The 24787-nt window shown below is 39.1% G+C and overlaps 1 protein-coding gene across 1 annotated transcript in view; it reads left to right on the top strand.

Moving 5' to 3' along the window:
* The window catches only part of rimbp2b (RIMS binding protein 2b), a 66866-nt gene that overhangs the window by 2426 nt on the left and 39653 nt on the right, over positions 1–24787 (top strand). The window contains exon 3 of the mRNA XM_088008460.1: positions 19269–19352. Coding sequence (XP_087864586.1) covers positions 19269–19352 — 84 coding nt within the window. The remainder of the gene's footprint in view (positions 1–19268; positions 19353–24787) is intronic.

Below are 24787 nucleotides of genomic sequence, written 5' to 3'. Positions count from 1 at the left end.
ATGATTCGCTGACGTATTTAAGTTTGGGCTGTGCTACTTTACTGACACATTCAAAGTTTTGATTTGGTAATAAAGTTATTTGTTTAAGGCAAAAAGTAGCACAAAGTTTCCTTCATGTTTAACAGACCTAACAGCAGAGATGGATAGCTATGCCTCCTTGTAGTGCAAGCAGTCGGGAGTTTTCTTACCCATTCTGGAATAATCCTGATTCAGACTTTTCTACGAAAGAGACGTTAATAGTGGCAGATGTCAGAGAAAGGCAATGAAATTTATGCCAGACGGTTTCGGATGATTCTTTTGTATTAATAATGCCAGCAATTAGCATTTTTTAGTTCTTCATAATTAATGACTTTTTGTCATAATGTTCCAACACAAAATGAATTCCGCATATCCAGTTTCTCCTTTTATAGCCCGTCTAATATGAAAATGTTTTGTGTAGATTTGCACGTTTCTGCACAGTATTGAGAAAACATTTGAGTGTTATTATTGAATGTTTCAAAGATGTTTAGTGACTTCAATTCTCCCACATCTTCATTGCTCTTTTTGCCTGACAAAAAGAGCAATGAAGTCTACTCTATGCTGAAATTGTTGTTTAACAGCTGCTTTCAGCTCTGTAAATATGTCTGGGATATATGTAAATGAAATATTTAAATTTTGTGTGAAACTCAGATTGTGCTTTTGTATAATTATTTCAAAAGCAACAACTCTTGCCTATAGAGTTTTTTTTTTTCTGTTGGCACCCTAGAATGTAAGACATTATCAACTCAAGCTAAAAATTGAGACCAATACTAAATATAGAACTTATAACTTTATGTAGAAGTCTAAAGGCAACTTATTGCAAAATCCATGTCTGCATTTTGTGGAAGACAGCTTGAAATGCAAGACATTTTTGTTGGTATTTTGATGTTTCATGAATAAACACTTTCCACACGAATAAGAAAATCATACCCACACCTGACACAGACGAGAGTGTCCACTCTCTGTGTCCACGGTCACAGAGAGTTTTGAAGGCAATATTATCACAACACAATTTCCTGATATTTACTAAAGTCAAAGGTGAAACTAATCTATTTGTGGAGAACAAAAATGGGAAATTTTTTTTTGTTTATTTGCTTTTTTGTGTGGAACCACGACGTACAGAGAACATTAAGCACAGCGCAGAACGAGGTCTCGATGCTCATTTCTTAGTTTTTGCTGAAATCTGATTTTTTGTGTGTGTGTGTTTGTGTGTGTGTGGCCCTTCATGCGATTCAAATGATGCGACGGGAATCAGCCTTCTGCATGACCCCAAAGGTGTAACCCGCAGTAATAATGGATGCCACCACCCAGGAGCTAATAGGAATTCAAATAGAAAAATTAAGTAAAAAAAAAACAAAACAAAAAAAAACAAAGAGTAAAAACACTAATGAACACCCATCAAATAACAGACATAAAATAAGTTAATACATCGTTAACATTATGTATAACATGTTATCAGACTAATTGTAGGAGGGAAAATAAGCAATTACTCATTTAAATTTTGGGGGGAATTATTTTACATGATAATAATAGTTAGCCAGTATAAAGTTCAGTTTCATTTTAGAGTCTGACATGCGGTATTTAATGATTCTGTTGCAATACGTACTGCTCGCTGCAGCCATTTTAACATGAATCCAATATAGAGGTTTTCATTAAAAGTATTTTTTGTTCATTTTAATTCAGCCAATGATCCAGCCATCGACCACAATCTTAGTTACTCATGTGGCCCCTCGGGAAAACGAATTGCCGCCCACTGATATATATTCAGGACACGGAGAGGAAGTTACAGTGAAACGCTGATTTTGATTGAACATAAGCTGGATGATTGTTGGATGGATTTCACAGCTCAAATAACAAAAAAAATGTAACTAACGTAACAGCAGGCTCCCAGTGTCTTACTGTTCTTCATTTATTTTTTTCCTGTGATTGGATTTTTTTTTTCTTCAGGGTGAAAGCACAATGAACTGTGGATGGATGGCTGAAGGAATTAGACATTACATTTATCCGTTACTTCCTTTGATCAGACAATTGCATGAGACTTTTCACAGCCTCCTTGTGGGTGGCTAATTTGGAGCTTCTGTGCTGCTAAGAGAGATAGCACGGTCCTCCTATAACGGGATGAATATGCCGTCGTTTGCGTCCTTTCACATTGTTTGACATTTGTGGAGGATTTTAACCCTGGTTAAGGAAAGGGCATTTTTATGTCTCCTTCCCACATCACTGCCATAAGCGCCGCCTTTGACTTAAAGATTCCCTCACTCGTCTTGCTCTCTGTGCGCTGACGATGACTCACACTCCAACACGCCCTGCAGAAATCCTCTCTCATGCTCTCAACACACGGTGGGAGAGAGAGAGAGATGAGAAGGAAGAGAAAAGAGGGATGCCACTTTCATGTGGCTCTAGCATGCAGAGCACCAGTTCTTCTGTGCATGTGTCCAGATCCACCTGTTTTGCACGTTTAGGGAGCCAGCTATCGCTCATCAGTGAACCCTGTGGTTTCCCCACGGGGAGGGAAGTCAGTTGAGCTGCTAAACTCGAGTGAATTTTGTATTTTATAAGTGCAAGTAATTTGGTTCAGTTTCATTAATGCTTTTCCACTTACCTCGAAAAGGAAAAGTAAAAACTAACGCTAGCGTTATTTTAGCAGCAGGAGCCGGGTGCACTGAGCGTTTTAGGAAACGCTGCTTCTGTAAAGAGGTGAGTGAAAACGCTGCCATTTATAGGTTTTCCCCCCCTGATCTTCTCACCTTAGGCTGCTCTCCAGCGTGTGAGTTAATACTGTGCGACATTTTTAGTGATGCTGAGGTCCAGCCCTGCACGTGCTTGCACCGCCTGAGGTCAGCTGGCTTTGGGCTTCTGGCTCTCTGGAAACAGAAAAAGACCAAGGAGACGGAGCGTGATTAATTGTTGTATATGTGCAGCCGAAACACACAACGGGCCCGTCTGCCGCCATTTCCCAGAACACCGCCCCACAGGCTGACAATTACATAACGGGGGCCGTCCGAGCTCCTCAATCGTTTTATTTGTTCGTTTTATTGCATGCTAATGAGGCTGCATGGTCTGGTTAGTTGGATGTCGAGTGGGATCACGGTCATTGAACGGTTTCAGATTCTAACCGTGCAGTAGGTCACTCCTGTCTCTCACTTTCACTCATGTGCCTTACAGCTGTGAGGTCTGGTTGTGGTTAAAAGCAAAACAAAAAACAAAAAAAACAAGCTGGGTCTCTAGGCTGGTTTAGATTTAGGTACCACTCTGTGTGTGTGTGTTTTTTTTTATTTTCTATTTTAGAAATTGCTGTTTTTTGTGGTCTGTTTCAAAACATGGCCGTCTCATTTTCTCTGCGTGTGTGTTTTCATTTAAATAACTCCCTCTACCCAGAGGGCTTGAGTGGTCTCTTTGTGCTGAAGCCCTGTTTGCTTTGCTTGAGATTGCATGGAGAACCATTATACAACCGCGTTCATCAGCCGCCGGGCTGCCAGCCATGAATGAGGGAATCCGTACAACCACTCTCCTCCTCGTCTTACCTTTATCTAACGCGTCCATCTCATTCTCCGTTTCACCCTGACCTTCTTTTTTTTTTCTAGTGCATATTTTAAAAGATAATTGTGGTCTTTCCCCGACTAGATTGCATCAGCAACTCTGTAGGAGAGTTTGTTGGATTTATGGTGTGTAACTAGGTCAGAGCAAAGTTGACTCTGGTTGAGTGTGAAGGCGTGGAGGCCAGTGGAAGAAGAACCAGAGATTTGTCCTTCGTTGTCAGTGGTCTTACTGTAGGCTGTTGCTCTTGGTAAAGCTGAGCAGAAGGTTATATTTTCACAAGACTCTCTGGCCTCTGAGTACACACACTCAGCAGTGCTGTTTGTTTGTGCTTCTGTTCTGCTGGTGAGGCTGGTTTACCAAAGAGTCCATTGGAGGTTTAATTCTCAGCGTCTGCTAACATGGTGGCAATCGGATATGCAAATCATTGGCACGTCTCATTCCTGTCTCATTTACAGTGATAACAAAGATGATGTTTGCATCCTCATTGGTTTACCTAATTTTCCATCCATGCCCATAAAGTCAAGAATGAAGCTGTGGATTTGTAGCTAGCTAGCGTTTGATCGTAAAGCGATATCCTAAGCTTTGAGCTTCTCATAGAGCACCGTTCAATCCATCATCTGAAAATGGAAAACGTCATGGCACGACTGCAGATCCCACGGGGAGGTCGGCCACCTAAGGCGACAAGCCAAGCAAGAAGAGCAGCAGAGAATTGGTTTATGTTTAAGAATTTTCATTTTAATACATATGATGGGAATATTGAAACTTTAAAGTCCATGTCCACAACAAATTGAGACTTTTGTGGCAAGACTTCATTTGCAGACATGTTTTAGTGAGTCTGATCAAGCTTGAACTTTTTTTTTTTTTTTTTGCAAAGATAATGGGCAGAAACTGTAATCTCTAGATGTACAAAGCAGGACCATGAATCATTTTGCTTCTTTCTCCTCATTGTGCACTACTTGTCAATGATCCATTGTAAGAAATCGCAGTGAAGCTCATTAAAATGCGTGCTTGTAATGTGTCCAAATATAGACCCATTCAATTGATACGAGTACTTTTGAATTCGAAGGAGTAGCATTTCATTTCTTGAAGTAAATAAATATTTGCCTCATTTTAATGACAGTTTCCTTTTATTCTGCAGAAAAGAAAAATGTCCATTTCTGCGAAACGTTGAGCAGTGCTGGATTTGTCAGATGTATTGGACAGCGAGGCAAAATGCTCCTCGCGTGTCTGCACAACTGACTCTACTAGAGAGAAACACTGCCCTTGATTGGCTTCAGGCTGGCCTACACAGGAGAAACGTAGCCAGGCGAATGAATGTCAATGTCAATAAGGCTGATCAAGAGGTACTGGAACACAGAGACGGGCTTGTTGTGGCTGCTTGAAGTGGGAAAAGTGAGAAGAGTGAGTCACCTAATGAGCCAAAGACGGCGCAGCGTCTGTGTTAGTTGGCAAAACTGCAACAGTAAACAAGCATTATTCATCTGTGCCTGCAAAATGACATGAAATTATCATATGCGAAGCGTTCACTAGAGATTATCACCTGAAGATGCTTGGCGACAGCTAATGCCTTTTTTAAATTTTTTTTTGCTTTCAGACCGAGACTTTGATCCTTGTCTGACATTTTAGATGCAGGATTTTGATTGATAATGTGTGTCTCTCACTAACCTGGAACCATATTTGTGCATCAGGACTTTATTATTTTCAAAGTAGTGAGAGTGCAGAGGATGATACATGCAAAGAGTAAGTAAAACCAAATGAAAGCGGAGCACTGTTTTAGGAGAAGAGTACCGCAGAGAGCAGGACTTTTATTACACATGATTTTACACATGGTCCATGAAAAATAGAAATGCATGGCAGAAATAGCATGTCATCAATATTTCAGAGACCTCTTAAAAAATCTCTTGAATCATGTTTTTAGAGGAGCTTGTTTCCTTTCAAGAGAGAGCTCACCCTTAGTGCAAGCACAGCAAAAAAGAGAGGCATTTTGTTTCGACGCTTTGATGTCACGAATACGTCGAAATAGACAAAAACATGAACACATAAAGGAGTAAATGTAAATCAACCAGAGTAAAAGTTGGTTCCTTGCCTTTGTATTGGCATTTTTTGTGCTCTCAGTGAGAAATGTTTGTGTATAATATTCAGACAAAAATGCTTTGGGTAGCAATAATGCATATTAATATTTTTTCTATATTTTTACATACACACATTGCTTGTTTTGTGTTTAAAGATGAATTTATTTGAATGGCAGACTGATGCTTAGTTGCTTATGGCACACTGAGTGAGAGAGATTATTTTTCTTCAAACTAGTGCTTTTCTTTAAAAACTGTAAACATGTGGCATGTTCATTTTAAACTGTAAATGAATAAAATAAACAAGCAAAAACAAAAACATTCCCAGCTTGTATCTTAACAGGTAACCTTTTATCAATTGTCATATTTTTTAATGTGTTTCTTGGGATTTCACTTGCTGGTCCAGTTTGAAAATTAGCTTCTTTAAAAATAAGTAAAGTAATAATTTATTAAATGTCATTAATCATAAAAATTCAAACTTATAATAGTTGATGCAGATAATTAAAAAGTGTGAAATAATTTTATCTGTCAAACTCACCTGTCAAATTTGACGGTTTGGCTAACTCTGAATTTATTGAACTTCACTAGCATGATTTAATTGCCATGTAGTCGGGATGACGACCTCCATCTCCAGCGTTGTTTGCTAATTGTAAAATCTCTAGCTCACAGAAAACCTCATCAAAATCTTCCATTACTAGTAGTGCCATGTATTCAAAAATGGAGGCTAAACTAGTAGAGTAAAAGAAATTACTGTTAGCCCCGCCCACAACGTCACATCTAGCCCCGCCCACAACGTCACATCTAGCCCCGCCCACAACGTCACCTCTAGCCCCGCCCCTGGGCGAGTTTGACAGAAAAAATTATTTCAATGTGATGCTGCAGGAACAGCAACCATGAAATAATTAAAAGCATATTTAATACATTTTCTGCATCAGCTATTACGGCTATTATAAGTTTGTGTTTTAATAATTAAATGACATATTTATTAAATTAATAAATATGAAATATATAACAAGCCTTTAATTAAACATTTATTTATTTCATGGTCTTTTAATTAATAATTTAATCATGTATTTACTTAATTAAATTTGTCCCTTTTAATCATCCGTAAAAAAATTAACTCAGCTTTGCATTCTTTTAAATGTTTTTTTTTTTTTTCCAACATATTTTTATATTTTTTCAGGAATATAGCTGCTTAGATTATGTTCTGCATCAGAACTCCTCACCCTTGTACAAATGAAGCACAGAGTTTTTCCAGAACAGTTCAAGCGGCTTCTGATTTGATGGTGATGGAGTCGAGTGATTGACTGGTTCCTAGGTTGTTTTTCTGCTGTTTATCCTCTTCCTGGAGTGAAGAAATCAAAGTCCTGACAGACCCGCTCTGATCCTTGGATGGGGACCAGCAAACATATTGACAGCTGAGTCTTGTGAAGGAACAGCCGTCTATCGCAGCCCCTTGTTTATATGCTAACACCGGACCGAGTCTGACAGCGAGTTGTTTTATTTTCTTTTCAAACAAAACCTCGTTAATGAATGTGGCTGACTGATGGCAACGTAACAGGCAATGATGTGTCATCTAGAAATTACGCGACATCACAGCATTTAGCAAATTCACAAGTTTATTAGAATTTTTTTTTTTTTTTTTTTTGCACTCGTCACTTTTGCCATCCTCCCTCCTGTTGGAGCAACTCGGCTTTCCTGTTTCACAAACAAATCCACGTAGTTTAGATTCCACCTTTTATTTTTCCATATATGTTGTGTTGCCATTTCATGGTCGCATACGTCTCTTCTTCGGGTTAAGAAGTTGGTTGAAGCTAAATTCAGTTTTTTCTTGTCACTTCATTCTTATCCTCACCTTTACATTTTGCACCTACTCATCAAGGAGTCAGGTATAACATCCTCACTTCTGTGTTTACTTTGTTTTAACCTTTCACCTGTCACAAGGACACCAGTGTCCTCATGGACCGTTTTCTGACATGTAAGTGTTTTTTGGGGTGACACAGTTCTGCTATACTTTTTTTAAGTTGTCTTTTCGCATGCTATCCTCTTTACATAGATTTACATTTAGCTGCTGTTATTTTTCTAATTTGGAACTGTGAAATTCTTGCATCGACGTTTTAGCGTCTTTTGAACCCTCGTTTTTTCTGAAAAGTAGCATGTTAGGAATTAGCTCTTGTCCTGTAGGCAGACAGCTGGAGATAAATTTCTATTGACACAAAAACACCCAGCACAAATCCTTTGCTGGTCTTGCATTTAATCCAGTTGTTAAAGGACGCCACACAGCTTTAGCACAGCCAAACCTTCTGCCGGAAAACTAAGGCACAGAAAGACTAGTCGGGGAAACGGAGCCTTTACTTTCATCACTTTTACAGTTAAAACATTAAAATACAAGAAGGGGGATATAAACCTCACTGATTTGACTTTTTTTCATTTTTTTTTTTTGGTAAATTGTTGTAGCTGAAATTAAGTATGTCTTGGTTTATATTCATAAAATTAGTTTTTGATATTTTCTGCAAATTTTATAACTGTCCTATTATTTTTTTTTATCGAACTTCATTTTTGTTTTTTTGTTTTATTATCGATCTATCTGTGATGACGTGATTGTTGTGAAGCACTTTGGCCAGATGAGGCTGTTGTAAATATGCTGTATAAATAAACTTTGACTTTGACTTGACTTCCTGCCCCTAATGAAACAGTAACGAAAGAACTTCATTCACGTAAACAACAGGAACCATTCTCTAGCACCTTAACTTCTGCGCTTTTCGCCATTATTCTTTATCAACCCTCTTACCTGTTTATTGTTCATAAACTTTACCCACACTAAACCTTTCAACCTGTATTACTTTAGAGCGAAAGGTTGCAGACAGCAGGTCCTGTGTTCACCACTTTTGGCTGACCAGTAATCGAGGATTTTGCAAACTGGCCATGATGGTTAGTTGGAAGGCAAAACGTCTGTTTCTCATGTGACCGTGCCAGACTCTCGTGGTGAGAGAACCTTACTCTTTATCTCCTCCTGAGCACCACCTGTCTCTCATTACTGGACACAGGATCTCCGTACCCGCAGCCATGAGACTCTGTCTGGCTTCACCGATGCCAACAACGCCGGCTCTGATGCCTCGTTATTAACAATTCAAATGGGCCTGTACACCAGGGCTCATTCTTATTCCTTTCTCTTGCATTAAAGAGCCGTAGTCGGACACTAATGGTTTGAGGCTGACAGCAGCCTTCGGCGGACGTTAAAAACGGGTTTGAGAAAGGATGTCAAAGCCCGGCACCTCTTGCTGAATGCAAGGATCCGTTGAATCATTTGAAACGCCGAGCTTCTGCGCTGGTCTTTGATAAATATTTGCCTTTCACAAACCGTTATTCTGAAAAGGAAGTTTGCGCTCATTAAAAAAAAAAAAAAAAAAAAGGACGTAGAATTTATGTGTTAATTAGATGTAGTGAAGGAGAGGAAACTGGATGATCACCAGCTGTTAAGAGATGCTTAATGAATTGAAAGGCACTGAAGACCTGTTCCCTGCACCCAGTGTAGCTCCTCCCTGCAGGATGGAGCAGCATATGTCTGTGGCATTGGCACAGGATCAAAGCGGGAGACGAGCCGCCACCTCAGCTGGTAGCGGCCCCCTTTCGCTCAGAACAGCCTGAATTATCTCTGCGTGGAGCGCCGAGACGCTCGGATTGGTAGAAACCAGTCAGTTTTGTACAGTTGAGCTTTCAACCGGGGAAAAACTAATAATCAGTTTTGCTGCATCAACGCTGTAATAATCTCACATCACCACCAACGGTGAGTCTCAGTGTGAGTCTCAATGGTTGTTTCATGCATTTCCATAGCAGATTAAATACTTGCAAATACATATTTCACTCCATAACAAAAACAACACTCTTGAGCACTGAGGGGTTAATTCCAGTCAAGGAATTAAAACCGAACGTACCTCATAATTATCCATCTAAGTCTACCTTGACGTTTAATAGGTCAGCGATTGTTTATTACCAGGGACACCAGGATAACACTGGATCAGTACAAATAGGACAGCATGTAATATTTTGTGTTATAATCAGCTTATCTGGTCGTAGCCCAAGTGTGTAGACAAACAGCCAGTCTGGTTTGTGGAGAATTAATGTGATCAGGTTTGTGAGGTTCTCTCTTTTTTTTCTTTACTCACGGGAAGACTTGCCCTAACAGAGGAAGTCAGGAGATACGAACAGTCAAATTAGTCACGAGGGTTTTATTATTGAGAGGTGAGCGAAATCGGGGCTGGTTACAGCTTAATAAATTATGTCTATCTTTTTATTTTAGGATATGAACTAAATATTACAATAAGAAAAAAAATGCAACCCTTTTATCTGTTTCAAAAAGCTTAAATGTGAAGCTTTATCACTTTGATTTAGTGATAATTGTTTACTTGCTTACCAGTGTGATACACACAGTATATGCAAATTAAATAAAGTCTATTTGTGCTGGTCGTCTTTTTGCATGTTTTGTTCCAATTCAAACTTTTCTGTTGATCTCTTCAGTCAAATAGTCTGTCAATAAAATCCCACCAAGCATTATGTTTGCTGGAGAAATGCTCCAGTTTCCAATATGAGCTTTTTTAAAAATATGTATATTCACCTTTGTTGGTTTTTATGGCCAAATGGATAAAAATGTTTCACTTAGAGAGAAATACTCCAAGAATCGCTGCTGAACGTATTTGTAGGCCGAGCGATGGGTCAGGGCAAAGCATGTTGAATGAGCAGCCAGGCAAGTTTATTTGTAGAGCACATTTCACCAACAAGGCAATTCATGGTGCTTTACCTGATAAGATGAAAAAATAGGACAACAAACAAACAAGAAGCAAGAATAAGCAGGCGTGTCCAGTATCCGTACAGAAACATCAGACAGCTGAAAGCATTCGGTGTTAATGTTTAGATTTTTTTTCTCAGATTTTCTCTCTGTCCTGCTTTTTCATCACTTTTTAAAGTTGCAGAACATGACGTTTCACTGCGGACTTTGTTTGATTTAGATATTCCAAGATTTCAAAAATTTATATTTTTTAATTCTGTTTTTTTTTTTTCTTTTCTTTTTTGCACATTAATTGTACAAATGTTGGCAAAAAATAATGCGAAAAATAGCAAGTAGGTGCTCGGTTGAAATTTCAACATGGTGTCTTCCAGCACAGAGTTTACGTGCCTTTCCGGTGCGTGCGTGTCTTTTCTCCGGGTACTCTGGTTTCCTCGCAAAACATTAGTTGAGTTGGTCACTGGTTTAAGTGTTGTGCGTGCTTGGTTGTTTGTCCCGTGTCTCTGTGACGTCCTATAAAGGACAGGTGTAGCCCACCGACCGCCCAGCGACATCTAGAGATAGGAACCAAGGACAAGTTGGAGTAGCCTCTAGATAGAAACACAAAATCACCCTTTTCTGGTTGTGCACCCTAACACTGAGTCACGTCTGAAAAGGTAGTAAAATTTAAACACAACATCTCAAAAGAAAATTGCTTGTTGAGTTTCATTGGTATATTCCCATTTTCCTCTGTGTCTCTGAAACGGTACACCTAAAAAAATCCTTTTGCCAGGATTCCCTCTTGTACTTTTTCCACTTGTTGTTGACTTTGAGCATATGCCAAATTTACAAGCCCTTTACTGGCGTTATTAATTACAAATTCCATAATCTGGTGCTTTTGGATGTAAGGTTTAACATCAGACCACTGATCTTACATCCATCGCCATTTCAGTTTCAGTTGATTTTTAAGGCCTTTTTATCTAAGTCTGTCCAACCTCCTTGACATGTTTACCCTCCCTGGAGAAATATTATATATGCATATATATATATATATATATATATATAATATGTAATTTAAAAGAAGTGAACATCTTCAATTTCATTCTATTTTATGTTTTTCATGAGAATTAAACTCCTGCTGGTAACCAAAAGAGCCCAGTTGTTTCTATGAAACTGTGCAGGATGTACAAAGTGCTACAAATCACCACCATACCCGAGGTGCAAAACGTCAAAATCTAAAGTTTACAGCATGACACAAAAATCACAACTTTCCCCCCCAACACATGTTTTATGGTGAGCCGTGCTGCATGGTTTATGAGTTGCTTCTGCGTCTTCTCCAGACCACAGTCAGAATAAAAAAGATGCATATTTATGAGAACTGTCTTGTGTTACAAGCTGTTTACTGCTCTGCCGTGAGAGAGGAAGGTTACCATGTGAACTGAATTACAGTCAGTGGAAGGCTTGCCAGCAAATCCAGCTGGGGATGAGTAAGCCTCTGTGTCTGAGTGGGCAACGGCGTTGGGCTTCATGCGTTTGCTCAGTTGCGGCAGTAATCATCGTGTTCTCAGCGGCCCTTAAGTCAGCGAAATGGCTTGGGCTATGCATGAATATAAAACCTGTTTATTCTCCGTAACGAGGTTTTCTCTGTGTAACGCGGCGGCGTCAGACTCGGCTCCATCGCTGGGAATTGAATGAATGTCACATCACCACACCTATTTTTACATGCAGCTCTGTCGTGGATTGTTGTTTCATTTCCACCCAGGTTCAAGTCTCATCTGGCGTCTTTGTGCTCATGAAGTGAGATTATCAGGTTTACAGTCGTTCTTCTCCTTCTTTTTCAAATTAACCTTGCCTGGCTGGTGTTAGTACAGTTCATTACCCTACCGTACCCTCCTTTGCTCTGCAGATATCACTATATTTTAATCAATCAGTTTATAATTGAACTTTGAGGCAGCTGTAGACTGTAGTTTCACATTCTGCTTTTGAAATCAATATCCTGATTTGTCCCTCCATAGCTTATTTCACTTCATGTTTTTTCCTTTCATCTTTCCAGCGTTATCCACGCGACATTAAAGCAACAAACGTCACGCAGTTTTATTAGGATTTCATGGACAAACTAATGATTGATTTTGAAGCGGAAGGAAAAGTATTCATGTTAGCAATGAAGTGATCAGAATTTTGTTCCAATTCTCCCCAATTATGTTTTCTCTTTGAAATATAGCAAGATACGTGGGCAGCATTTGAACTTTTTTTTTTTTTTTTTTGGAGGCTTGGTGCCACGAAAAGAAATTAATTATTTACATTAGGAGCAGAGGAAATGTCAAGCCATTGGTGCAAGAGAGTAATTGGTGTAAGACAGGGTTTATCTAAAAATTTTAAAAGAAGATAAATGTTTGGTGGTGATTGCTGCTCTTAGTGTTTGCTTAAACAGCATCTTCTGTATGTTCCCTAGAGAACGTGGACTCTTACCTTAACTCCGAGATTTCCTAAAGGCTGCCAAACTTTTCCAGTCCTGCATGTTCCTTGACACTCAGGAGTGGAAAGAAAGCTCACATGGACAAAACAGAGCAACTCGGCAGCAAAACGTTCAGTCGCCATGTTATGTGCTCGCCGACTCGCTTGAATGAAAATGTCTCAGAAACTAGCTGTCTCTTGTGCCGGGCTCTGCTTTTCTTTGACTACCGGCAACAAACTGTTGCTCTTAAGTCTGACCAGTGTCTAGAGATCAGCCTAAAAAAAATGTCAACCAACAAATGTTTGTGCCGACTCACTTTCAGGCAAAAAAAATACATAAATCGTGCAGTTTCTCCAGCTTAAGTCTTCTTAGTCACTGAACAGTGTTGTCAGCATGATGAGGAAGAGCGTGAATATGGTATTTTTGAGTTTACCACCGTGCAGTCTGCATCGATGCGTTTTTCTTGTCACTCACATGTCCATTCTAATATTTAGCAAGTATTTATTTTAGTCTAGTTCGTACTTTTGAACGCAAGTTGATTCACTGTCACCGTTTTCTGATCCGTCATCAGGATTTCCGTCCGTAACGTCTGTTACTCCTTTAGTCCTGTGCGCGTTTGTGTCTTTAGTCATGCGGATGTCGAATGTGTGGGAGTTGGGAGTCTTCTAATTTTCTGAAAATATGTTAATAACCATTCAGTCTGCATTTCGTTGTGCTCAGATTCACATGCACAGACGGGCAAATATTTTACACTTGCAGACAGCTGATATGTACTGTATTAGCGCCGTGCAGGATCCTGTGTCTGCACACAGCTAAAACCTAAGCTGCACTGATTATGTAACTCACGCTGCCATTTCCAATGATTTGAACTTGCAAGCGCTTACAACGCTGGACTAGATTACTGTGTGTCTGGGCCAGGAGTGCGTGCACAGCATAGACGTATGCTAAGAGGAACTGCCGTCTAGGTGTTTTTTTTTTTTTTTATTAAAGGGAGAACATCCTGGAAAAAAAAGCGTGACACTGCATTTGTCTCGTCCTTCCTGCAGCCTCTTTTAATGGCTTGGTCAGCTTGTAGAAGTTTAACCACAGACAAGATGCATAAATAAAATATAATGGAAGGATGTTTACCTTGGAGGATTTAGAGAGGTAGAAATCATCTTCATAGCATATGCTCCAGTTAGAGGTAGCAATTTGTAAAGCTATCAGTTTTTTTTTTTTTTTTTTTTAGGTAATCCTTAGTTAGGTCATAGCAAGATGAATGGCTGGGGCGGCCATATTTCATGCATGGATATTAAGAACACTGACTTGAAATGGGAAATATTTTTGAATAAATACTACATTTAAGTTAAAAGTCATCCTGTAGACGATCTGAATCGATGTGTATTGTTTGCTCCTCATTTGTACTCAATGTAATTGGTGTAGTTGAAAAGCCTGTTTGATGAGCCAGTATTTTGTGAGCTTCTAGAGCAGGGGTCACCAACTCCAGTCCTCAAGGGCTACCGTCCTGCAACTTTTAGATTCACCTCTGCTCCAAAATGTCTGAATTCCCTCACCAGCATTCATTCCTCTCTGCAATAGGCTGGAAACGTGGAGTTAATTTGATCCAGGTGTGTTTGAGCAGAGATGCATCTAAAAGTTACAGGATGGTAGCCCTGGAGGACTGGAGGTGGTGACCCCTGGTCTAGAGTTTAATATGCAGCCTGTGTGCTTTCTTTTTTTCATACTTTTGATTGCATTTGTTAAGTAGTATGACAAATATTACAGCAGGCTTTGCTGCTGTAAATTCATATCAGTGGTCATTCAATATAATCTTATTTATTTTCTTAATGAAAATGGAATTTAAAATGCATTTAAAATCTTTATCTATGTAAATGTCCTAGCTGGTCACTGTGGCATGCTCATAGAAAATGTGGTGCGTTCAAATACACGCATTTTAATTAAATATGCGACAGTTCCATGTTGAAAGTTGTGTGGCTGCTCTATTAATGGCTATGCATGTGACGCATTTATTTAGCACTAAAGAGTCCTGCTTTCTAGTTTTATTGAAAATGCACAAGTTATATCCTGTTTGTGAAGAACGGTCTATTTTTTCTTTCTTTATTTTTATTTTTTTGTCAAAATCCATTTCTTTCTGTTTCTGTCTAACCCATAGGCGGGCTTATTACAGCATCCATGAGTACCTGTCATCCATATTCAATGCAATAAGCAGCGAGCGAGCAGGAGAGAGAGCGAGAGAGCATAATGAGGTTACCCGTGCTCATTAGAGATTATACACACAGCTTTCCCAACTCGGAAAGATCAAAAGGCTGATCACTGAGAGTAGGATGGGGAAAGCCTCTTGTGTCAATTATTCATTGCAGAAATAATAGCAACCCATCAAAAACTCATCCTATCAGGATGTTGCTGTGGAGTGAAACCTCAGTGAAGCCATCAGCAGCAGAAACGGTTAAACAGCTCCAGTATTTTCTCCAGTAAATCCACCGTGGGGTTTTCTGAGGAACTGTCCATGGTGCCGATCACAAAGTCAGCCGCATTTTTAGCTCGGGCTCCTCTTAGATATGTTCAAGTTATTACATGAACATGCTAGCAGCAATGTCCCCACTGCAGTAATAATTGAAAATCATTATGTTCAGTTATTGAAGGACCATCCATACTCTGGCTGTCCAATTTGAAGGGGCTTTACTATATTTTTGACAAAATACGATGAAATATGAAATGGATAAAATATGTTTCTAAATATGAAACATGTATGTCAGCTACATACAGTCGGTGAGCACTTAACGTGCCACTGTTTTGGTTACATAATCATTGTTCCTGCAGTGGCAGATTTGCATACATTAATCAAATGAACACATGACCAAATGCTTTGTGTTTGATTTTGTTGCAGTATTGAAATACAATTAAAACATAACATGGCAATGTGGACAGTTAAACATGATTAAAGTGGGGGGGAAAAAACACAAGATGCATCATCAAGAATGACAGGGAAAAACATTCTGGATTGTCATTACAATATTATCTAAGGTGCTATTAAATAATTCAAACTGTGTTTTGGAAGAGCATAAAGAGACCAACTAAAGCAGACCAGGGAACAAATCAAGGAAATAAAACAAAAATGATAATGAAGAAAACCGTGGCCGTACTTTAACAACATCAACCAAACCTGCACAAGAAAAGGCAAGATTGTGGATATCCAGAGGAAAAATATTACAGAAAACATAAAAAAAAAACTTAAGCAATAGACTAAAATCTCAGAACCAAACTGCAAAAGTCCAGAAGTATAGATTTCTGTGGATGCCCCTCTCATGGATGCATTTGCATTAGTGCCACAAAGGCACAAATGCTAGACACAGCCTAAGGGGGTTGGTCTTTTGCATCTGTCTTCATCTGCTGTGCTGTAAACGCCTCTTCACTTATACAAGATCTCATTACTCACAATGGCAGCCATTTGAATCTTTTATCAGAGAGATTTTTAATTGAACATTGGCGAATGTGCTCCAAACAAATGGGCCTCGGCGAGCCTGCAAGTGGAGTGTTTCTATGTGTCTGTATGTCTGAGAGTGCACGAGTCTCCGCCTGCACAAACGGCTGTGTGAAATATTCATCAGTCCCGTAACTGACTGGTTCAGAAAATTGTATGTATTAGACATGAGCCCACACAGAAGAGGGCAAGCGAGCTGTCTGCGGAGGCTCTGAGTGATTCGCGCGCAGGGATCTGCTCAAAGGTGCATTGTTAGCTTTCATTGGCTTGTGCTGGTGGTTTCTTCTCCTGAAGAAGATATAAACATAAAAACAATAACACCTGAAAAAGAGAGGTATTTTCTGTCCTACCATAACGAGCATAAATGTGGCTTGTCCGAAAGCCGTGATGAAACTGCTCCCGTTGATCAGGTGGGTCTAGGACCAAACAGCTCACATGGGTTTGGGCTAAAACAAAGGATGAGTATGGAAACACTTCATTTGGTTTACCTTCCCAAAGCCCTGGAAACCATATTAGATTAAATGACAACATGACCTCTGAAGTGGCAAGACATGCTGAATAAAAATCTGACAATAGACAGAAAATGAGTGTTTTTGCTGTATTTGAACAAGATAAAGATTCAAAAATTATGCTCAGAGCTCAGTATTTTAATATTTGGCGGTATCGGTCCGGTATGTAAAACTGGCCGATCATAAAAACCAATGTGTGTATTTTCATCTTGCTGACATTTATTTTGGAGAGGATTATCTATGTGATGTTTTTTTATTTCTAGTCTATGTGACAGTGATGGTGATGCAGCACAGGATTGTGAGGGTATTTAACTGAAGCAAAGACGCAAAGTAGGCAGTGTGGTCATTTTGTCAGGATAGGGAAAGATATATAATATCTATGATATCGGTCACTGGGCGATATTAATGCGATATTAATATTAATGTCTCGTATCGATATCTAAATGTTCTTGCCGCTCCATCCTTACAGAGAACTAAATGCTGTCCTGTAATAAAGACATTTGTGGCACCATTGGTTATTTCCTGACACCCTGACATGATTACTCCCCAAATGAATCAATGAAAATCAAAAAAGGGGATGTTTAAAGTAAAGATTAATTTATCTGAGGGACATTAAAATATTGCTACCAATGGGGGCAAATACATAAATACATGTGCTCAGCAGGTTTTTAAAATCTAAAGTACAGATGATAATCAGTAAGATTAACCTTAAAATGACTGTAACCACAACTCTACATTGTCTTTACATCTTTATTGCTTAAAAACAAAATACCGTTGTTTTTTTTTTTTTTTTGTCAGATTGGAAGGTTCAAACGTTAACCCAACATGGCACCGTTAATCTGTACGTCCCGCGATGAGACACGGGGGTCAAAGACTCAAACATGCCGACTGTCAATATATATAACCAGCAGATGGAGCAAAAATGAAAATTTCATCCATTTGAATGGATTCCAATATCCCGCATTCAGAGTCCAGTCAAGCTGTGCACAATCACGCGTTCCCACGCTCAGCATGTATTATTTGCTGAGGGCTTCTGGTGGCTCCAGTGGTGCCTATTTTAGTCCTGCTCAGGGGCATGTGGCGTTCTGCTGCTGGAGCTCGTGCGCGCGTGTGTGTGTGCACCGCTCACACACACACTGACACAGATAAAATCCTGTTTAATATTAGAGTTTAATCTTGGAACACTCAACCTCAGACTCAATGCCGAATACGTTTGGTTAAAAATAAAAACTATTCACGTAAACTTCTGGTGATGTAACTGTGTTAGAGAGTCACACTGTAACATAAAAACGGGATCTTCAATACCATTTAATGACATGCAACAATGCATAGAAACCTGCTGTAGATAAAACTAACAAGACATTCAGTCAGGACCAGCTTTGCCTGCTTCAGGATTTTTCCAAACAGCATTTATAGGTTGGGCGAGCCGTCCTCTGAAATTCACTTACACACAGGGAAGCTAATTCTTCTAGCATTAGTCAATTTTACCATAAATATTAGTGTTTTGTAAAGAAAAATGCAGAAACTGCTGTTTTTCTCCATTCTTGTTTATTTCCTCTTTTTTTTTGCTTTTTATACGATGATGGCAAATTTTGTTTGCAGTGTGATTTGGAGCTGTTCTTTTTTTTAAAGGCCACCTAAGACTGACTCATATTCCTACCTGAATTATTTCAATCCTCTTAAAACATTTACAAAATTACTATCTCACAACTGGTGAGTTCACCGTCTTCGCCCTCTGTGGAGAGTGTCGTTTTGTCCTGTTTTTATGCCAAGAGAAAGCAAAATGATCAGTTTTATGTTAAGATAATGTTAACATTTTACACTCGCTCATATTAACATGTTGGGACTTTTAAAGTAGATCCTTGATGGTTGTTGTAAAGAAATGTTTCCTTTTAATTAAGACTTCACTATAAATTTGTAACAGTGGAGTCAATTTGATTGGGTATTCTTTCTGAAACCTAATATTTCCAGTATGCTTTAACACCGACTCTGTCGTTTTTTTGTTCTTTTTGTTTTGTTCACACACTCAAGTTTCCTTTGGATTTGTTGAAACTTCTCCACCAGAGTGTGTTTTCAAATTTACAAATGTTAACATTTGTTTTAGATGAGGCCAAATCTTTTTGCATCAGTGAGCATATGGGGTCAAATATAAGAAGGCTTGCATTACAAACATTTCTCTTTGAGATCCTATTACTGATCAAGGTCCACATCCTATGTTTTCTTTGTTTTATTCATTCATTTTAAATATTTACAGTATCCTTTCTGTCCATCTGAATTAAGCACATTAACATATATTTCAGTGGTAATATGAACATACACTTTTACAAAAACCTAATTACCGAGAGGTCCTGTTCCTATTTTTGTCCTGATGTGGATAAAATCTTCATTTCCTGACGTTTATCCTCTTCGTTTTGTTTCTTCTTCTTCCTCTCAGGAGACTGAGATCAGCACCAGAAGGAAGGAGTGTGAAGCACTCGAAGCAGAGGTGAAGAAAAAGAATCAAACATGTCAGACTTTGGTAAGTGCTCCAAAAATATATCCTGGCCTCTGAATGAAAGGATGATGGTTAAAATTGATTTCCACCCGAGAGCCTTTCCCCACTATCTTCACAGCCAAACATCCCTGGGGAGAGAGTGTGAGAGAATGGGTGACAAAGATAGCTTGGCTCTCAAAAGATAGAGGGTTGTCAGAAATGACAAAAAAAAAAAAACGATAAACACCCTAATCAGAAGCATTAAATCTAGCCGGATACATGTGAATATGACAGAGTCGTGTTATTGTTCATGTTTGTTGACATTCACGTTGTTCAAGCCAATACTCGGTTGTCACTTTGTTGGTTTCTTTTGTACACACAACAAATCAAGAAGAAGCTCCACACAGTGCCACTTTGCAATATCCAGAGGTACACTGCAATATCTGTGTTTTTGTACCACTGTAAAAGGTCAGTTGTGTTGCACTGCTTGTGCATTTTCATTTGGTGTTTCTTGAAGGACGTTTTCTTTACAGTGCCCCAGAAATGTCACTCCTGCAGCTGGAGTGGCCTTTACCCGGCACAAAAGCTAAAGGGAACAAACACAGAAAAGGAGAAAGAAATAAAAAATTGTGGAGAGAAGATGAAAGAAATGACTGAACTGCTTCCAAATAGCTGTTTTTTTATTTTTTGCTCTGAGGCACTGTGGCTGTGATAAAGCAGTCATTATTTGCTTGAAAATATGTTCAACAGCATGAGCCAGATCCAAGAAAATGCTAAATGGTTCTCTGGACTTAGGGGTTTTAATTGAAACTCAGTGTGATTGCATGTATGCTGAAGCTGTATTGTTTAAAGAGAGTCGTCGTGATTGACATGTCTGGATTTGGATGATTATTCAAATCCAGACATGTTGTTTTTTAAATCTCCTCTTAGTTCTATTGACAAACCACTTAATTCAACTAAAGGACACTTTATTTCAGTCCATTGCTTATAATTCACTTACAATATTTGTACTTTTTAATTCATTTATTACATTTAAATGAACTACAAATTGTGAGGGTATTAAAGAAAAGAAGTATTTTCTTGCATTAAGGTAAATGATTATTTATCCTCACAGTAAATGTATTCAAAATAAATACTGTTTTCAATGTTTAAGCAATTAGACATTTTATGTTAAGACATTTTATGCTACCAATTTTTTTGGAACAATATGGAGACAGGCACTTACTGTTGCAATGTGACTGCACCACAGCACAGCAATATAATAATAATGATAATAATAATGTTGATAATAATAATAATAATAATAATAATAATAATAATAATAGAACTTGGCCGTTCTGATCTCAAATTAACTAAACACCTTTGATATAATTTACAGCGGACCCTGTGGCCCAGGCCTTCCTGTCCAACATCAGTGTCTGACCTCACAACTTTTGGGATGATGGTTGGAAGTTTCCATAAACTCACTTCTAAACCTAGATTCCCAGACAAAAGCAGAAATGCCACCACTATGCTTATTGATTCAGCCCATTTTTGTTAGATTTCTTGATATAGCATTTTTGCTATTTTAACAGTGGTGAACCGGGGCAGGACGTGTGGGGAGCGAGGGCCAGGCGATGTGTCAGATCCAACAGACTAGATACTGTAGTTCAGATTAATCCTGAATTGTTGATGAACAAATAATGTTACGTCTTATTATTGTGTGTAAAATGAATGAAACCCTCAAAGAACTTTTTCTAATCTATTTTACAGATAATAGCGTCTTACAAAAGCATATTTAAACCTGCAATGTGCTGTTCTTTATTCCTCAAAACTCTTTGAAAGAATTCAGACTTGATCCAATCCCAGCCTGAGTTGAGAGAAAAAATAGAGCTGGGTCCCTTATAGGCCAAAAGTAAATTGTAGGTATTTCTCACAATGTCTCTGTGCTGTGGCATCTAAAGGTGACTGATTATTTTTGCGCGTTATGACATTAGCAACAAGCCGACGTACGCAGCCAACAGGACGGATTGATGCGATCCAAGATGGAAGTGGTATTTGGGAGGGAAGCTCCTTAATCAGTCAGGTTGGGATCGTGTTTAAACCACGAGTCGACGGTTTAGGTAGAGTTACTGTTGCTGTCAGTCCAGAGAGCTCAGCAGGACAGAAGCAGCCCTAACCAAATGCTGATCAACGTTAATCTGAGAGAAAACATGTGGGCTCCTGTAATCCTTGGTAAAGGTTGGTTCAAAAAACACTGAACATGCTTGAAACAGAAGTAGGAACAAAATAATGCAGGATTACTCCTATGAAAGGTTGGAGCTGGAGGGATTCAGCAGTAATGGGACTATTTGGTCCAACATCATTTCAATTTATATGCTCTTGCTTCAAGCCCTTTAGATGAGCTGTCTTTGTGTGCGGCTCTCTGGCCCAAATAAATACTCCATTAGGACTGTTTTCTTTGCTGACCTCCTCCGACCTTCCCTACTCAACGGCAGCCAGCGCGTCTCTCCTCGCCCATTGTCAGCCTGCTGAGTTCGGGGGAAGCAACCCGAGGGACAAACTGTCCCCACATGGTGAGCGGGACTGACAGGCTGGTCTCCACAGACTGCAACATGGCTCTGAAGCCTCCCTGCACCTGGCACGGCGAACGGAGACACAAACACAGACAAGTCCAATGAAGGAGATTGGGATGGCAAGCTGACAGTAATGTCACTTGCAATTTGCTCTAAACTGACTCGCCTCCCTCCTTGTATCAGATTTTTTTTTTTCAAAAGTAAAAAAAAAAAGTGTACGTACAAAACCAGGCTCTTTACCTACTTTTTTGAACGATTCTAACAGTCCATTTTATGAACACTGACAGCTTATATATCAATATACACCAATTTTTTTTTTTCCTGACTTCTTGAGTGGTGGAACTCCAGGGTCAGTAAATGCCTCGTTGTGATTCGCCTCGGCCGTCGTGTATATAAACACGCAGGGCGAATGTGAAAAATGACAGTAAACACTGTCACCGCCATCTGGCACCTCCACCTTCCCGCGTGTCTGATGTTCAACCATCGGCCGTCACATCATCAGCCTCGGCTTGCGTTTTAAAGCCTGTTGCCATGGTGACAAGCGGCAGCTCTGCCAGCGTCGCTCAAATATGTATCATGTTTATTGACGATCAATACAAGGGCAGTCCGCCAGCGGACTCGACAAGATCCGGTGCGTCTCTGTGATGTGTCCCCGGAGTAGCTGGGTGAAATACCTGTAAACACAAATAGCTGTAAACAGAAAAAAAAAAAAAAAAAAAACCTTCCAGAAAGGGCATGCTTGGCATCTGTCATTGGTTTTATGTGCTAGGGAAATACAGGAACATCCTCATATGCATTCCACTTTATTTGAATGTTCCAGCCCTCTGGCGTTTTTCAAGATTAGTGTACTTGCGGAGGACAGGAAGGCTGAAACATTGATTAAATAAAGTGGAATACATATGGATCTGGAGTGTGTGATGCACTCCTCTCTCTTCGTCTGTTACAGCTTTGGAACAAAATTTGCACTGAGTGTACGAAGGCAAAAATGTGTAACGTTAAAGTGGGAATACAGCGACATTCTCAGATGTTTTCCACTTTATTTAAATGTTCCAGCTTCTGAGCACTTCACAGAAACACAGTGTATGATTTATATTGGTTAATTTTCAGCACATTTTTAATAATTATTACTTTTGTCAGTTTCAAAGTGACCATTGTGGGTTTTTGAGTCACTAACAGAGGGGTGCAAACAGCTTCGTCCATGTGTGTACAGTTTATTTTTGTGTAATAATATAATTTTAAAAAATTATAATACTCATAGATTGTCCTTGATTGTCACATTATTTGCGCAGGAACAGGCATTGAGGTGGATAGCTCAGCTAGTAAAGTTTTGAGTTAATATTTAAAGGGTCCTAAGTTAGAAACTAACTGGTGTTGTGTGAGTCAGTTTTGATTAAAACAAGTTTATACAGATATCAAATTAAACTTTGTCTTTTAAACCCAATATTACTAAATTTAGCCTGTCTATCTATCTGTCTGTCAGTCTGTCTTGCTAAGTAGCTGGCTAGCTAGCTATTTTTTTTTACATTTTAAGATGCATTTTCCAACAAAAAGGAAAAAAACAACTCACCGGGAATACTATATTATTGGGTATCTAATGTAAACACTTTCTCAAGACACTGTTGTCTTCTTTTCTCTGTCAAACAGTCACACTAACGTCGCTATGCTAAAGTTGCCTGAGGCCGCATCAATTTGCTTAATCAGCTGTCAGTCTGTTGGAGTGTTTTCCAAACAACGACTAGACCTGGAGAAGCATATGGACTTACATTATTTAATGGTGTTACACAAATTACCCAGATAGCACATGATGTTAAATCAACGTTGAAAAATAGTTAGAATCGTTGATTTTTGGTTGAAGTCGACAAATGACGGTGGATCAACCATCAAACAACCATCCAATCAAACCGTTGAAACTGTGACATTGACTCAATGTTGTTTTGTGGTTGGAATCTGATCACTGAAATGCCGAAGTCTGATTAATGGTTGATTTTTGGTTGAAGATGACAAATGACGGTGGATCAACCATCAAACAACCATCCACCTCTAGCCAAGTAACCAGTGTTGAAACTGTGTCATTGAATCAATGTTGTTTTGTCGTTGAAATCTAATGACTGAAATGCTGATGTCTGATCAACATCTGATCAATATTGAATCAATGTCAGATGTATTGCCGCACCCCTTCCCCTCCTCTCCTCCTCATCAGCGCTTTGGGTCAGAGTATTTTATTACTGAGCGGGGGTTATCACATTTAAATTAACCACTGCAGAGGATAGTCGGTGGTGATTCCTTTCTGTACATTTTTTTACTTGTTCATAACAATTCTCACTGACTGTGTGTGTGTGATATATTGACACAAAAACATCTATAACTTACTACAAGGAGCGGAGCGGTCCACCCCCACCGTTTACATGAGTGGGATGTCCCAAACACACAGCCACTTCGCTGTTGGCTTGTTGGAAAATATGTTAATTCAATGTTGAATTATCATCACAAAGGTTGCATGTTTGGTTGAGGTCGACAACTGACGGTGGATCAACTATAAAACAACCATTCAATTCTAGCCAATTAACTAATGTTGAAACTGTGTCATTGAATCAATGTTGTTTTGTGGTTGACATCAAATAAATGAAATGTCAACGTCGAATCCAGTGTGTTTCACCACTGGTCCTCCAGCCCCTACAAGTTTTAGGCATTTCCCTAATTCAACACACATGATATTAATTGACGTCTGATTAACGGGGTTTTGCTGAACTGAAAAAACGCAGGTCAGTTTGATTGATGTCAAGGTTTGGGGAAGAACTACCCAGATAGCACACAATGTTAATTCAATGTTGAATTATGATCACAAAGGCTGCATGTATGGTTCAGGTCAACGACAGAAGCTGGATCAACCATCAAACAACCATTCAATTCTAGCCAATTAACATT

The sequence above is a fragment of the Poecilia mexicana genome, unplaced genomic scaffold (genome assembly GCF_051168715.1).
Source record: "Poecilia mexicana isolate PSO_F unplaced genomic scaffold, ASM5116871v1 scaffold_9, whole genome shotgun sequence".
Classification (NCBI taxonomy): Eukaryota; Metazoa; Chordata; class Actinopteri; order Cyprinodontiformes; family Poeciliidae; genus Poecilia; species Poecilia mexicana.
Note: the sequence above shows the minus strand (reverse complement) of the source record. Positions and strands in the feature narration are given on the sequence as shown.